Source organism: Hippocampus guttulatus, chromosome 16, assembly GCF_054856545.1.
Source record: "Hippocampus guttulatus isolate MCC_2025c chromosome 16, RoL_Hgut_1.0, whole genome shotgun sequence".
Taxonomy (NCBI): domain Eukaryota; kingdom Metazoa; phylum Chordata; class Actinopteri; order Syngnathiformes; family Syngnathidae; genus Hippocampus; species Hippocampus guttulatus.
In genome coordinates, this window is record NC_141276.1 from 11216567 (window position 1) to 11231702 (window position 15136).

The following is a 15136-nucleotide window of genomic DNA, read 5'->3' on the forward strand; positions in this document are numbered from 1 at the left end:
TTTTCCCAGATCAAAAAAACAAAACTCCTACCCTGAATCCTGTAATGACTAGAACACATGCAATGGAGCATAAACTGGTACATTTTCCTCTCCACAGACATGAAGAACAAAACAGCACACTGTTCTTTATTTATTTCCTGTCACTTGTGACAGGAAGGTAAATGTTACTTTTATATAATGAGACTTTCGCTATTATGCTCACTGTGTCTTTAAATGAAACTGCTCCGTCGCACTAAAAAGTCTGGTGACCACTGTGTTGTGCTGAGAAAAAACATCAATGGTGTCATCGATGAATCGACTTCGGCTGGACTTTAAGTCTTCATCCCCGAGCGAGTGCAAACTCTTCTCATTTCAAATTGATTTCTTCCATCCGGCAGACTTGAAAGAAGCCTGTGATTTTTTTTTCTTTTCACCCTCTCTCGGGGGGATGCCGATGGATGTAAAACGCATGTCGGCTTGGCCTGTGGGTGGAGAGGAGTAACACATCTGAGACAGCGGTCAGGAAATGACAGCTGACAGCTTCCAGTCACATTGGCAAAACCGTGATTCTGGAAATTGTTCCTGTGTCAAGACTGGACACAAAAGGGACAACACGTTACCCACCAATGAATAATTATATACTGCACAAAAAAATAAAGGGAACACTTAACTCATTCAGTACCAGCCAATTCTGGACCAAGTCTAAAAAGACGTTTAAAAACGTCGTTGGGAGTGAATGAGTTCAGCTGCACAATGTAATTCCAAGTGTTCCCTTGAATATTTTGGAACAGTTTAGTTTCACACAATCAGAAGCCAAATAATTGAAATGGTGGCTAAATGTACAAGGCAATCAAAATAATTAAAAAATAATAATTAAAATGAACATTTCCAAAACAATTTGTCACACACTGTCATGGCAACCCCCCCCCCCCCAAAAAAACACATATAATTAATCTGATGTGAAAATTGTAACAAAAGGTCCCGGACAATCAAGGGCAAAATAAATACCATCATAAAAATCCTAATCAAAACAACTTGTCCTACTCAGTCAGTGGCCAATAATGAATATAATTAAATGATAACTAAATACATAAGATTAAAATTGTCATTGGACAGTAGTACAGCCAAGCGAAACAGACAATATAAATAGATTGTTGAGAATAAATTAAAACCATTTCAAAAAGGAAAGATCCACATTCAAATTTTAAACGTAGCTCAAGTGTAGCATATGGGCAGTGAATGTTTTTTTTTGGTTGTTCATTTGTTTTCTTCCACATAATGAATTAGCGTGCGGACGTTGTTTCTACCACAAGCCAATTATGCACCAAAGCAATCTTACCAAGTGACCTTTCCCACCTGCTACTAGAACAAGCAAAGCCGGTGGTCCGTGCTGCAATAGCGCACAGGTAACAACCTTCCTTTCAGTGACACGGCAACACATTTGTTATCATCTCGTCGACTCTCTTCACGTGCTTGCGAAGTCAAATTTTGCCGGGTATTTATCAGAAGCAGCAAATGAGCCCCCCCCCCCTCCCCCGACGCCGTGTGCGAATTCCTGGGAATGAAACGTGACAGTGAGTAGATTCGAGACATGTCGCATCTATCACTCCAAAGGTAAAGGTCTCATGAAAGATTAAGGCTAGCCCCTTGCATACATTTCCTCGAAAGCTGCGGCCAACAGAGCGCGAAGTCTCTGGAGATTTCATCCTTTTTTCGCCGCCTTCTGCCTTCAACAAAGGTTTTCTTCCTTGACTCCAGTATGTGGGCAAGAGAGTTTGACGAGCGGGGTGGGGGGACAAATGTGTTTTTATTTGGAGAAGGCGCATTAAGTGACTGTCTAAGTGGATATGATCAAGCTGAATATTGTTGCTGTGGGGCAAAAGTGCCTGTTGCTATTTTAGCGGACATTGCTCTCATATGGACCGATATCAACATCAAGACAGCAAAACACAACAAAGTCACGTTCAGACACTGCTTTAATACATGAAAAAAAGCGCTACTTTATTACGCTTGCATCGATTAAAACGGTCTAGTCGGCGGGTTCAGGTCAGCGGGGGACGGGCGTGGAATTAGCCGAGCGGAATGGATGCCGATTGCCACGGAGGACGAGTGTTGCCTCTTTCTTTGGCCGCCAGAATCGGCTCAGTGTAACCTCTTTCTTTGGCTGCCATCAATGAGTCCCATTGATTGGAGAAAGTCTTTCGAGAAGAGAAAAGGCGGTGGGTGGAGGTGGGCCATGGCAACCATTCATTACTTATCTCATAGGAAATGCCGCGGTTTCATTTATGAAATGTTCTTATACCTGAACAAAGACATTTTTTTCATTTGAAATTTTTTTTGTTGTTGTTGTTGTTTTTGAAAGTTTTTTCTTAGCTAAAGCAACGGAAACTATTGCTCGATACATTCCAGCCCCACTTCCCGGTGGTGGTTCTCCGTTATTAAGAGAGCACCTAAAAGACATAAATGCCCCTCCCACACGCTTTAAATATTTGTACACATATGAAAACATTTAAGACGTATTACAAGACACGACAAAACCCGATTAAAATGCACGAAAATACTGTACATATTGTCATGTCTGCGTGTGCCTTGAAGAGGCGGGGTCTGACAACGTGAGTGTCTGGACATGAGCGGTGGCAGGCAGCAGCTCCTACTATTAGGATTTCATTCATTCATTCATTTTCTGATCCGCTTATCCTCACAAGGGTCGCGGAGGGTGCTGGAGCCTATCCCTGCTGTCTTCGGGCAGTAGGCGGGGGACACTCTGAACCGGTTGACAGCCAATCGCAGGGCACACAGAGACGAACAGCCATCCGCGCTCACACTCACACCTACAGACAATTTAGAGTGTTCCATTAACTTCCCATGCATGTTTTTGGAATGTGGGAGGAAACCGAAGTACCCGGAGAAAACCCACGCAGGCACGGGGAGAACATGCAAACTCCACACAGGGAGGCCGGAGCTGGAATTGAACCCGCTACCTCTACCCGGTCGACGCGCTAACCACTGGACCACTGGGCCGCCATACTATTAGGATTGCATCCTCACTTTTTCGCAATTTTTTATTCTTGCTTTTTTTCCTCGTACTCTGACTTGAATCTCGAAAAACGTTCGTTATTTTCTCCTCATATTGCCACTCTATTCTAGTGATTTTAAAATGCTGATTTCGTGCCCTAACATGACAACTAGTTTCTCATCAAATTACATTTTTCTTTTCGCATATTATAAAATTATTGCTATTATTTCTACAATTTCTACTATTGCGCATACGTTAACCGCACGTTTTCAAATTCTGTTTATATACAAGCAGTTTCGAAAAAATCTCCCTCTCGAAGTGTGAGCAGGTGTGAAGCTAATCTAAGGTGTCGGGCTCGGCGTCCATGCAGGTCTCCCAGGGGTTTCTGGGCATGTGGGGCATGGAGATGAGGAGGAGGGCCACGCCGCTCAGGATGAGGAGGGTGAAGGAGGCGCAGGCGCACGTGAAGGACCACGAATAGTAGTACTCGATCCAGATGGTCTCATCGCTGTCGATCATCCTCCTGACCGACTGACGCATGACTTCCACCGAGATGATGATGCACAGACCTGCGGGCAAGATAACCGAGACTTCATCGCTGCACTCAGGTCAAGTAGTCAGCTTTCTCTGCTTTCCTCTAGTGTCTTTTCTGATGACTTTCACTCCCTACATCTGGAAACGGATATCTGTACTTTACACTCCTTTGTTGCTTTTATCGACTTTTGCGGTGTAAAAAGGACATCAAATCTGAACAAGCGCGTACAAGTAAGGTGTGTTATTATTTTAATTTTTTTACGCCTAGCAAAAAAGCTAATTTAGCTTTTTAGCAATTTAGCAAAAAAGCGAATTTAATTTTTTTTCTAAATTAGCGTGCTCCCATTTTGTTGTACTTTTTTTTCTAAATTAGCTTGTTCCCATTGCCTTGCTAATCTAGCAAAAAAGCTAATTTAGCTTTTTTTGCTAGATTAGCTTTTTTGCTAGGCCTTCCACAGTGTTAGCAAGGCGATGTGAACAAGCTAATGCAAGCCAGCTCGTTTCATTAAAAACATGCGAAACGGACCATATATTTTGTTCCTTTTTCTGTACTATGTAAATTTTTAAAAACAGGAAACAATTTTGAGTGTTGTGAAGCTGCGTCAAGTCATCAAAATGGTAAAAGGGCTTCATGGCGATGATTTTTTTTCTCCCTTTTTTAAAAATGTTTTAAAGGCCAATGCCGGTTCCAATGTTTAGCCGAAGAAAAATTCCAATAACTGATTAATTGGATGATTAATTTACAAAATATAGTAAATAATATAACTTCTTGTTTGGTCGCTTAGCTTTTGCCACTTGTGAAAGTTGCACAGTATGTCATGATGCGTAATTTTGTTGGTGATGTTTAGATTTTATGTTTAGATCTTGTTTTACTTTGTCCCTTGTTCAAGTCTCGTTGACTCATTTTCGCCTCCACTTGTTCTTTACTTCAAACAATCAGCTCCGCCCTGCCACTCGTGCCTTGTACAGGTATCCCTTGGCGTCTTTGTCAATTTGTGTGTATTTAGTGTGCTGCTTTGATTCAGTTCATTGTTGACATACGTCACCTTTCCTTTGTCTTGTCAAGTTGCCCATAGTCTCAATGGTGTTTTCTGTCTTTGTTGATTTAGTGGTTTAAAACCTTGGTTGCCTTTTTGTTTTTCGAGATTATGTCTGATCTCCTTGTTTCTCCCACTTCCCTGCATTTGGGTCCAATCAAGTCAAATTTGCGCGCACTCAACTTGGTCACTTCCCCCCGCCGCAAACGATTCACCATTCAAAAAGCAAAAATGAAGCGAGCTGCACCTGCGAAGGCGAAGAACATGCCAGCAGGCCTCAGCAGATAGTCGCGGCCCTTCCCGAAGGAGAAGATGACGCACAAGGTTCCCAGGATCATGAAGAAGAGGCTGAAAATGGCGATGGCCGCCGCTGAGATGTTGTACTCTGGCAACAAAAAAACAATGACAAGTCCTTGCGGCGGCTCGGCCACTGAATGTGGCTTGCATAATTGATTTATGCCACACTTAATTAGCCTACACCTGAAAACAAGCGCCACTTCTGCAAAGCGGCCGTAATTCTCTTAGTGTGACACATTTGAAACAACTACATGGTCACATTAAAACACACACCCACACACACACAATGTGGCCTCTTCCTCTGTGTGCGAGGAAATGTTTCTTGGAGCCCTTTTAATACAGGCATATGTACAGTGCCATGAAAAGGTCTTTGCCCCCCTTGCTGATTTCTGTGTTCTTTGCTTATTTAGTACAAGATTTTCGTTCATCAAACCAATTTTAATATCACACAGAGACAACCCAAGGAAATATAAAATGCAGTGACTAGATGCTTATGGCGGCCCGGTAGTCCAGTGGTTAGCACGTCGGCTTCACAGTGCAGAGGTACCGGGTTCGATTCCAGCTCCGGCCTCCCTGTGTGGAGTTTGCATGTCCTCCCCGGGCCTGCGTGGGTTTTCTCCGGGTGCTCCGGTTTCCTCCCACATTCCAATAACATGCATGGCAGGCTGATTGGACGCTCTAAATTGTCCCTAGGTGTGAGTGTCGGCGTGGATGGTTGTTCGTCTCTGTGTGCCCTGCTATTGGCTGGCAACTGATTCAGGGTGTCCCCCGCCTACTGCCCGGAGACGGATAGGCTCCAGCACCCCCCGCGACCCTAGTGAGGATCAAGCGGTTCGGAAAATGGATGGATGGATGGATAGATGCTTATTCTAATTTATTGATATACACCCAAAAAAAAAAAAATCCAAACCGACCTGTCCCTATGTGAAAAAGTAATTTCCCCCTGAACCTAATAATGGGCTGTGCCACCCTGAGCAGCAATAATTGAAATCTAGCGTTTGCGATAATTGGTGATGAGTCTTTCACATCACTGTGGAATAATTTTGGCCCACTCTTTTTTTCAACTCTGCCATATTTTGGAGGGTTTTGTAGCATGAACTGACTGTTTAAGGTCATGCCAAGGATCTCAATAGTGCGTGTGTACGTGTGTGTGCGTGTGTACGTGTGTGTGTGTGTGTGCGCGTGTGTGCGTGCGTGTGTGTGTGTGTATGTGTGTATGTGTGCATGTGAGTAACTGGCATTTTCCTTTGTAGTGAGAGCTTTCTAGCTGTGTATGAGAGCATTTCGCTCGCCTCCGTTAGTGTGAAATAAGATCAGTATCATCAATATGTATGTGTGAGAGAGAGTTCCCAGGTGTATGTGACCAAAAAAAAAAAAACAAAGAAAAAAATCTGTTGTGTGTGTGGGAGAGCGTTGTGTATGAGCACAACAGAAATTTCAGTGTGTGAGATTAATTCTGTATCGTGCATGAGAATGTTTTTAACTGTCAGCGTATCGTGAATGAGACCATTTCATTAGTGAACAAACATGCACTTGTGTGAATGAGAGCATTTATGTGTCAGCACTGCAAACTAAAACAACAAACCGATTCTGAAATCGAGACAAATATCCTACATCCTTTCGGCGCTCTTCTTTTGGATCTCCACGTGCAGGTGTACCTAATGTTGTGGCCTTTGAGTCTTGCAGTAAATTAAAGGGTGAATAGAAGTCTAGCCAGAGGCGACAAGGATATTACTGCAGGGATGTGCAGCATCACTTTCATTTTATTATTTCTCATCCAGATGCCTGTATTTGCTAATGTGCTCTTGCAAATATTTACAAGGAATACAGATACTGTATATATATACAGTATACATATACTGTATATATATACATGTGTATACAGTATATATATATCCATCCATCCATTTTCCGAACCGCTTGATCCTCACTAGGGTCGCGGGGGGTGCTGGAGCCTATCCCAGCCGTCTCCGGGCAGTAGGCGGGGGACACCCTGAATCAGTTGCCAGCCAATCACAGGGCACACAGAGACGAACAACCATCCACGCCCACACTCACACCTAGGGACAATTTAGAGCGTCCAATCAGCCTGCCATGCATGTTTTTGGAATGTGGGAGGAAACCGGAGCACCCGGAGAAAACCCACGCAGGCCCGGGGAGAACATGCAAACTCCACACAGGGAGGCCGGAGCTGGAATCGAACCCGGTACCTCTGCACCGTGAAGCCGACGTGCTAACCACTGGACTACCGGGCCGCCCGTGTGTGTATATATATATATATATATATCGGGCAGTAGGCAGGGGACACCCTGAACCGGTTGCCAGCCAATCGCAGGGCACACACAGACGAACAACCGTCCACACTCACACTCACACCTAGGGACAATTTAGTGAGCATTCAATCAGCCTGCCATGCATGTTTTTGGAATGTGGGAGGAAACCGGAGTACCCGGAGAAAACACACGCAGGCACAGGGAGAACATACAACCTCCACACAGGAAGGGATCGAACCCATGACCTCTGCACTGTGAGGTTGACGCGCTAACCAGTCGATATACTGTGTATCTATACTTATACATAAATATATATTTAAAAAAAGGGTGATGATGCAACTTTTACCCTTCTGGGTCTTGACTTCAAAAACCTCCGCTTCTTCTCCTGATGTGAAGTGTTTGAAGTAGGAGCAGTTCTTGGCTGCAAAGACAAAGACACGTGGTAAAAGGCCGTATCGCACAAGCAAAAACGGAACATCTCAAAAACCTATAAAGACATTTTTTAAATCAGCGTCAAAATACATTTAGGGACGAAATGTAAATCTCAAATTCAAATTTGCTGCTGACTAACATTTTATGAACTGTATTTTTTGTAGTTCTATACTTTTTGTTTTCATGTGCGTGTATCTTCTATGCTCCATTTTGTAGTACAGTATTTCAATGCAAGCGGTTCATCGTCAAGCTCATGATCAGCCACCTTTAAAACACTGCCAAGCTGACAACTCGTTTTTTTGATGAGTCCTGCCTTGCTCACATCTGATGTACCAAGTGCTTGAATTCTCTCGACATTCCTTATTCTCATTCCATAGTCCGTTTTGTCTCATTCTGAGTTCTTCCTTGATCATTGTCAGTGTTTATTGTTAAGTGCTATACGCCGCGTCGTCATTTTTTTTCCCTTGCCGTTTGCAAGCGCTTTTGGTTTATTACATTTTCTCTTAGTTCATTGTTACCAGCGTCATTGTTTGTACTTTGTCGGTTTTGCTTTGTACTTTAATAATGTCCTTGGATCTATCTTGGTCTATTGGTGGACAATATTAGTGTGTGTGTGCGTGCCTGTGCGTGTGCGTTTGTGTGTATACACCAGGCAACAGAGGAGCCGTTTGTTACTCCGGATGAGAAAGAATCACTAAAGAGGTTACCTAGCAACAGGCTGCTGCCGGTCCTGGCTGGTCCAATTCATCCACATGTTATGGCATAGCAAGGGGACAGTGGGCATGCGTTTGTGTGTGCGCGAGCATTTTACAGAAACCAAATCATCTCTGAGAGAGTGCAACAGCTGTATGAAAAGTCTGCCTTTACAAAGATAACACTGCTCAGTTTTAACGGAGCTGCAGTGCTTTTAGTCCATTTATGTCAATGTTAGATTTATTTTTTTATTTTTTGTCCGGAAAAAAAAAAAATGCACCCGGGCAGGCTAGACTTTGTTTTGGTCTTTTCACAGGTGCACACAGTTTAAAATCAGTGTTTTGCACCGTTGTGGGTGTGAGCACAGCCGCATTCTTATTCCCTTTGAAACATAGCACAGTGTGATGCTTTTTGGAAAAAAAGTTCATTTTTAGGTATGATAAGAATGTGTTCGATGCGCGTTGCTGTCATATTTCCGAAAGATATACGGTAACGTCCAACACACATATCCACGGAGCTCAACATCTGTCTGCTTTCACCTTAATAAATCCCATTTAATCCCACCGGTCACATTTGTGAAGGACAACAATGATTTAATTTACAAGGCTCTAAAAATTTTGTATGACTGATTACTTAAAAGGGCAACCAATGACACCTGATTTTGACTTTTAAATGTCTGGGAAAAATTTGGGATAAAATGGGTTCATCGAATTTAAAAAAATCACACGACACTACGCGTGCCAATACAAATGAAAGATAATAGCCGAATCGTCAGGGGTGCCTGGTGCATGTCAAAGAAAAAAAAACCCGTTACAATACACTATTCATTTCACCAAACCACTTCCCATCATTGTTGTGTATATTTTAGCTGGGGTGCGTGCTGCGGAGAACGATAGCGTGGTGACGTCGTGCTGCATTGCTCTGGATGTGGCCCAGGTAAGAACATAAAATATAAGAAAACCTTTATTAGTCTCGCAATGGAGAAATTCCCAATTCACAGCAGCAAAGTTATGAAAGGAAGAAGTAGAACAACAAAATATAGGAGCTGCTGGAAAGGCAGCCACTCTCGCGGCGCCATTTTGAAGTCAAAATAACAAAAATAACACAACACAACACAACACATAGGACACAGACAGTCGTGCAATCTTCACTACTTTTCTGCACACACTTTGTTGTCTGAAGCAGTTATAGATGAAAGAGGAGAGGATCAAAGTGTCCCTTCAGTGGATCAGAGATGTCATGCTGAAAATGTGCACACGTCTGCTACAAGCTAAGTTTTGAAAGCAAACACGAAGCTGTAGCGTCCATTGACGAAAAGAGATGAGTTCACTTCTCCTGTCCCACGTAATCCGCTTCAAACTCCAAGCCGCAACTCCCAGTTCCAAATCCACATCGGCGCTCCGCGCTAACGCTCCTTTCTTCTCATCGTCGGCTCCTCAAGCCTTACATCCATCCAGCCCCAGACCGTTCAACAGCACCGATCTCTCCGCTGAACAAAGCGGGGCTGTGAAAAATGCTGCCCATAACAGGCGCAAGACACAAGCGCCCCAGGACTGTCCAGCAACGACAGTCAAATGGCGCCGACATTCCTCCCAGTCAAAAACAGCGCTGGTATACCCACGCTGCCGAGAAGGCGCAACCACCAAGCACAGAGTCTCCTCCTTGATGAATGTCGTGGCCAAAAAATGCTGAAAAAAGTCCACATCAGGTCCACACGACGTAACAACAAACACAAAGTGACAAAACAAACACAAAAACAAAAAAAAAAAAAGCAAGGCTCATGAGAGCACTCGCTGACGGCTGCCTACTCGGGCGCCATCTTGACTTCAAAGACAAGCATCCTGCTCTCCCCCAATAGTCACGGCCATTTGAATAATAAAACTCAGTGTTACGGCAGATGGGCCGCGCTGTTGTTGTGAACACGTTGTTGGGGATAGCCTGGGTGATTTTGGGGCGAGGGTTATGGTCGCTGGGTGACAATTTCAGCCGCTGTCCGTCGACGGATTGAGCTTACGTTGCTAACGTCAATTAGCGTGGAACCGATTTAGATCGCTTAAGATGCCCGGGAGAGGCAGCGAGACCGTTGAATAAAACACCAGTCTGATGTCATTGTATGCACACAGGTCGGAAAATAAAATCATCGTGAGACCCAAATTGACTCCAGCGGAGTCAATACTGAGAAACGCCCCTAGCCCTCCCAATCGGTTATACTGGGACGCGCAGCATGCCGCAGAGGAACCAAACCAACCAGTATCTAAGAATGATGTCATCTAAAGTGAAAGTAGACCATTTATTTTTGCGCCGTCGACAAATACGGAGCCCTGCGTCTTCTGTCAGCCCAATCCGCCCCGGGGGCTTCACAAGTAGTCATTAATAATGCCAGCCCATATCACGTCAACTTCATTAGCAATGGAACTGTTTCTTTAACGTGTGAACAAACCATGTGGGAAAGACTCCCATTATGACCACGCTCGCTGACTTTGCCAATAATGCAATGAGGGTTGCGAGATTGCATCACTACGTCATCTTCGTGCCGACGCGCACTGCACTTGTCATCGAGCGTGTCCCATATGAAACGTGGCGTTCATTAAACGTACGCCGCAGTCGTTTAACGAGCCAAGGTGGAACCGATTGGAGGATATTCGGTCCCATCGTTGACCTTGCAGTCCGACTAATTGAGACATTTTAGTTGCGGGGGGGAGGGAGTAAAGGACTGTCAAAGGTGTCGTGTTTCCACACCTGTCATTCCAAGGGAGTTTTGTTGCTGTTGTTGCAGTCTGTTATCCGTCTCAGTGTCGTCAGCCGTCTTTGGTGTGGCGTGGCCGCTTAATTCAATGTGAACGAGAGATCAAAGATAAACTGGGACACAACGGAGCCTTCAGAGACTTTGTTCAGATCCTGCGGGTGCCTGCGGTCAGATGTGCGGCCATATAAAAAAAATGCCTCTGGATGTTCTTTGCTGCATTCTATTCGTGTTAGACAGTGACCTGACCCAAAGCAAAAAATGGGGCGAAAACAGTTTCATTTCTTTGCATTGCATTCAATTCATTGAAAGGGTTTTTCAAGGACAAACGGTTACTGCAGTGGACAGCTTATCAGGTTATCAGGTTACAAGGTGCACAAAAGGGTTAATTGTCATGACTGCGGGAGCTGGATTGGTGTGACGCTTTGAGGAAGCCTTGGCGACAGAGCACAGATCGAGGAGTGGCTGACAATGGGGGTCAACCTAAGCCCTTTGACTCCGCCCTCAAACCACTCCCAATGACCCAAAATGCGCTCCTGAAACGATTCTGGGTGAACGTTTTTGACGGTTAGCTACACCCCGTGAAAGTCCCGTTCATTCCGAGTCACCCACGTGGACACTAGAAATGTGGGTGATGATCCACACCAGTGCGACACGTCAAAATAATCTTATGAAAGAAACCGTGGTGCGTACTGGCTGGGCATTTCGGTACTTGACAGCAAATTGTGCCTCCATTGTTATCCAGTAAGACGATGCGGAGACCTTCAAAATGAACATACAAGACCCACTAAAAGCTCCCCTTGGACATTTGAACACCCTTCACTTTACTTCCTCATCCCCAGCACACAAATCCATGCCGCCGTCAATGCTTCCCACTCCCCACCACCCCACACCTTGGGTCTCCCAGGTGTGCTTTTAAATGGTGAGATGGAGCGCGAAGGCACACTTTATTAAGACGCGTCCTGATGTCGAGGAGCAGGAGCCGGCAGACTTAAGTCCATGAAAAAAATCCGAAGACTGAAGCGGCCAGACATGCACACACCCAGCCAAAGGCAAGATAAAGCAACCCCCCCAAAGCATTCCCCAAATCGAGCATCTGTTGATGCTGAGTTCGAGTTTGGCCCTCTGGGCAGATTTTCCCTGGCACTGTGCGATTGCCTGCTCGAGTCGTTGTGTCTTTCTATACACTGATTACCTGTCAGTGTAATGCGTTGAAATCAACTGTCAATGTGTCAATCAAGTACTGCCCCGATGACCTGAAAAGTGGATGCTACCTGATGTAACTCCATCAACTCTCTTATGCATCCGCATCCATACATGTTTGAGCTACCAGAGTCGGATTCTAATTCTGAGTCGGAAGAAACCAACTCACCTGAGAATCAACGTGGTTACTCCCATTTACAAGAATCCATACTTCTGCCCAAGTACAGAGTACATTTGTCATCTTAATCGATTTCCGGCACAAAGGCGTCGAAAGGAGATGCTAATGTCAAGGTGGACTTTCATTTTCTATTCCTCGTCCGCTTTGACCTTCAAGCTGCAGACATGAAAAGCTCCTTTCCACCTTTCTTGCATTGACATCCTCAGCTCAAGACGACCTCCGTTCATTTATTTTCTACAGTTGCTCTGTCACACTACCGGTCAATGTCGAGGAGCAAATTGCGGGCCCGCACAGGATGGACCTAGCTACATTCTTTTGGGTCATCCTACCTCCGGGTAAGCCGATGGGGCCGCAGCCTTTGCCCTGTGGGTCCTCCTCCACCATGAAGATGTTTTTCTTGCATAGCCTCCAGAGACCGAAATGAGCGGCCTGGCAGGTGGCGTTGAGCTTGTCCACGCGGGGGCTGAGGACAGCCCAGTGATCCGTCACCACGGCGGCAAGCATGGCCGACATGCCCACTACGATCACCACCGACGTGATCTTCACCTTAGTGGCCTGCTCCTCGAACATACTGAACATACAAGTCGCCGGTTGGCTCCGGTGGTTCTTCTCGCTTGTCGTCCTCCGGTCCCGTTCCTCGACTGGCCTTCGTCTTTCTCGCCCTCTGCCTTGTGCCTGTCGCTTCGTACAAGGAAAAAAAAAAGGGGGGGACCTGAAAACGGCGTCCTACTTTCTACCTCTCCACTCTTGCTCTCCCTCACGGCTTTCTATTCGGTGAGTGGAAGCCGTGCACTAAATGATGAAGACGTACTTTTGGCACCTACTATAGGTGCAATCGAAAGTCAACTTCAGGTCATTTTTGTGCCCCCTCCCCTTCCTCCCCTCCATTTTGACACATCAAGGGCCTCAAAAACAACGTCGTCATCTATGTAGAACATTTTCATATTCTTAGCGGCTACGAAAACTCATTTGCGTGTCAGGGGACCCCCTGGAGGGGATAGTTCCTTTATTAGTTGTCAGATGAGCTGATCTACTTACTCAGCCAATCAGGAGTCAGCCAAGAGGGTCCCACTCGATGGCACGAGATGATCCACATTCAGAGCCATGTTAAAAACAACCAAAAAAACCAACACATTTTTATAATCCTGCGTAGAAGTCCAGTGGAAAGCTGGTCTTACCAAGACGATTAATTTTTGGGTTTGTTCTGATGTGACTGACAAAAACGATACATCATTCACAAATGTAACCCTTTCACACACCAATAATGATAACCTGTAACCTGATAACATGCGAGACTGTCCACCGTAGTGACCACTGCCCCTGAAAGGGTGAAGCTAAGCCCAAAGAGGTTATGATTTGGAATCCAGCTACCATTTTCTGGAAAACGAAATCTCGGATGTACAGCAACACAGCAGCTGATGAACCAACTCCACAACTGCTTTTCAGTTTTTGTCGTTGGGTTTTTTTTGTGTGTGTAGAAGGGCGCAAACAGGGACGGACTTACCATTAGGTGAACAAAACACATGCTTTCTATTCATGTATTGTCAAATGTCACTCACTGTTGCGCCCATGAGGCAACAAAAGGTGCCATCACCATCTAGAGAATGGTAATCGACGCTTTTCCGTAAGCTGATTGGCATTATTTATTGCCGTGCCAGTAACAAATTGTGATCTCGCAAAATAACTGTAGTCAGATTACTTTACTGAGTAGGATGTAAAATGAGTCATCACTGTAAAAAAAAAATCATATATTCGAGGAACGCATTGGGGACAAAAGCCTAAGAAAATTGATAATTTCTTATGTTTAAAAAAAATAAAAAAGTGTTGAAATTAGAACAACTAGGGTTCTGTTGTCGCTGCTTTTCACAGGACTGCGGCAATGAAGCCAAGCAACAAAATGTAATATTCAGATCTCAAAGAAGAGCAGCGCACTCAAGTAAATAACCAATCTCATGGGCACAATGATCATCCTTTTCATCACCATGAAAGACTCGAGTGAATGGACATTTCTTTTTTTTTTTTTTTTAATAGTACTATGCCCCACTTTTGGGAGAACTCTTTTTCAACTCAAATATCACAACTGGGATTTTATACACACACACACACACACACACACACACACACACACACACACACAACGCTCCGTCGTCAGCTGCAGATACATTAGTCATTCTTTGTTGAGGATAAAGAATGTAGTACGCCTGTGAGTGTTATTTGCTACACTGCTCATTGCTCATTACAACTCGGTGATACTGATGCGATTTGCTCGTCCCATCAATGGCAATTTATATTGTTCCATAGCATAAAGCTAGACAGACGTATTGAAAAATACCCTTTGTGGCTGTTTTAAATACCGTATTTTCCGCACTAAAAGGCGCACCTAAAAGCCTTCCATTTTCTTAAAAGCTCAGAGCGCGCCTTAAAATCCGATGCACCTTGTGGATGGTCAATACGATAATATTTTGACCCCAAAATGGCTCCTTGCTCGAGACATGCTGACAATGCAGAGTTCAAACTTAAGGCGATCGGTTTCACAGTTGAACACGGAAATAGAGCAGCGGCACGAGAGTTCAACATGAACGAGTCAATGTTATAACTTGCTGTTGGTTAAGTGGACTGTGTCGCTGCTTTATTAAATACGTTTTCCTGACATCTGATCGTTCTGTTGGCGTTTCCTTGAGCGTAGCTCCATCTAGTGGATGCATTGTAGATTGCGTCTTATAATGCAGTGCGCCCAATGTATGAAAAAAA

The 15136-nt window shown here is 44.6% G+C and overlaps 1 protein-coding gene across 1 annotated transcript; it reads right to left on the reverse strand.

Annotated features, from left to right (window-relative positions):
- Positions 1 to 1937: 1937 nt before the first annotated feature.
- On the reverse strand, positions 1938 to 13213 carry cacng1b (calcium channel, voltage-dependent, gamma subunit 1b). Its single transcript, XM_086133982.1, has 4 exons — positions 12715 to 13213; positions 7483 to 7557; positions 4814 to 4951; positions 1938 to 3564 (listed from the first exon to the last, which is right to left on the reverse strand). The coding sequence occupies exons 1-4, from the start codon at positions 12962 to 12964 to the stop codon at positions 3332 to 3334; spliced, it is 696 nt and encodes a 231-aa protein (XP_085990108.1). The 5' UTR covers positions 12965 to 13213; the 3' UTR covers positions 1938 to 3331.
- Between the last annotated feature and the right edge of the window lie 1923 nt (positions 13214 to 15136).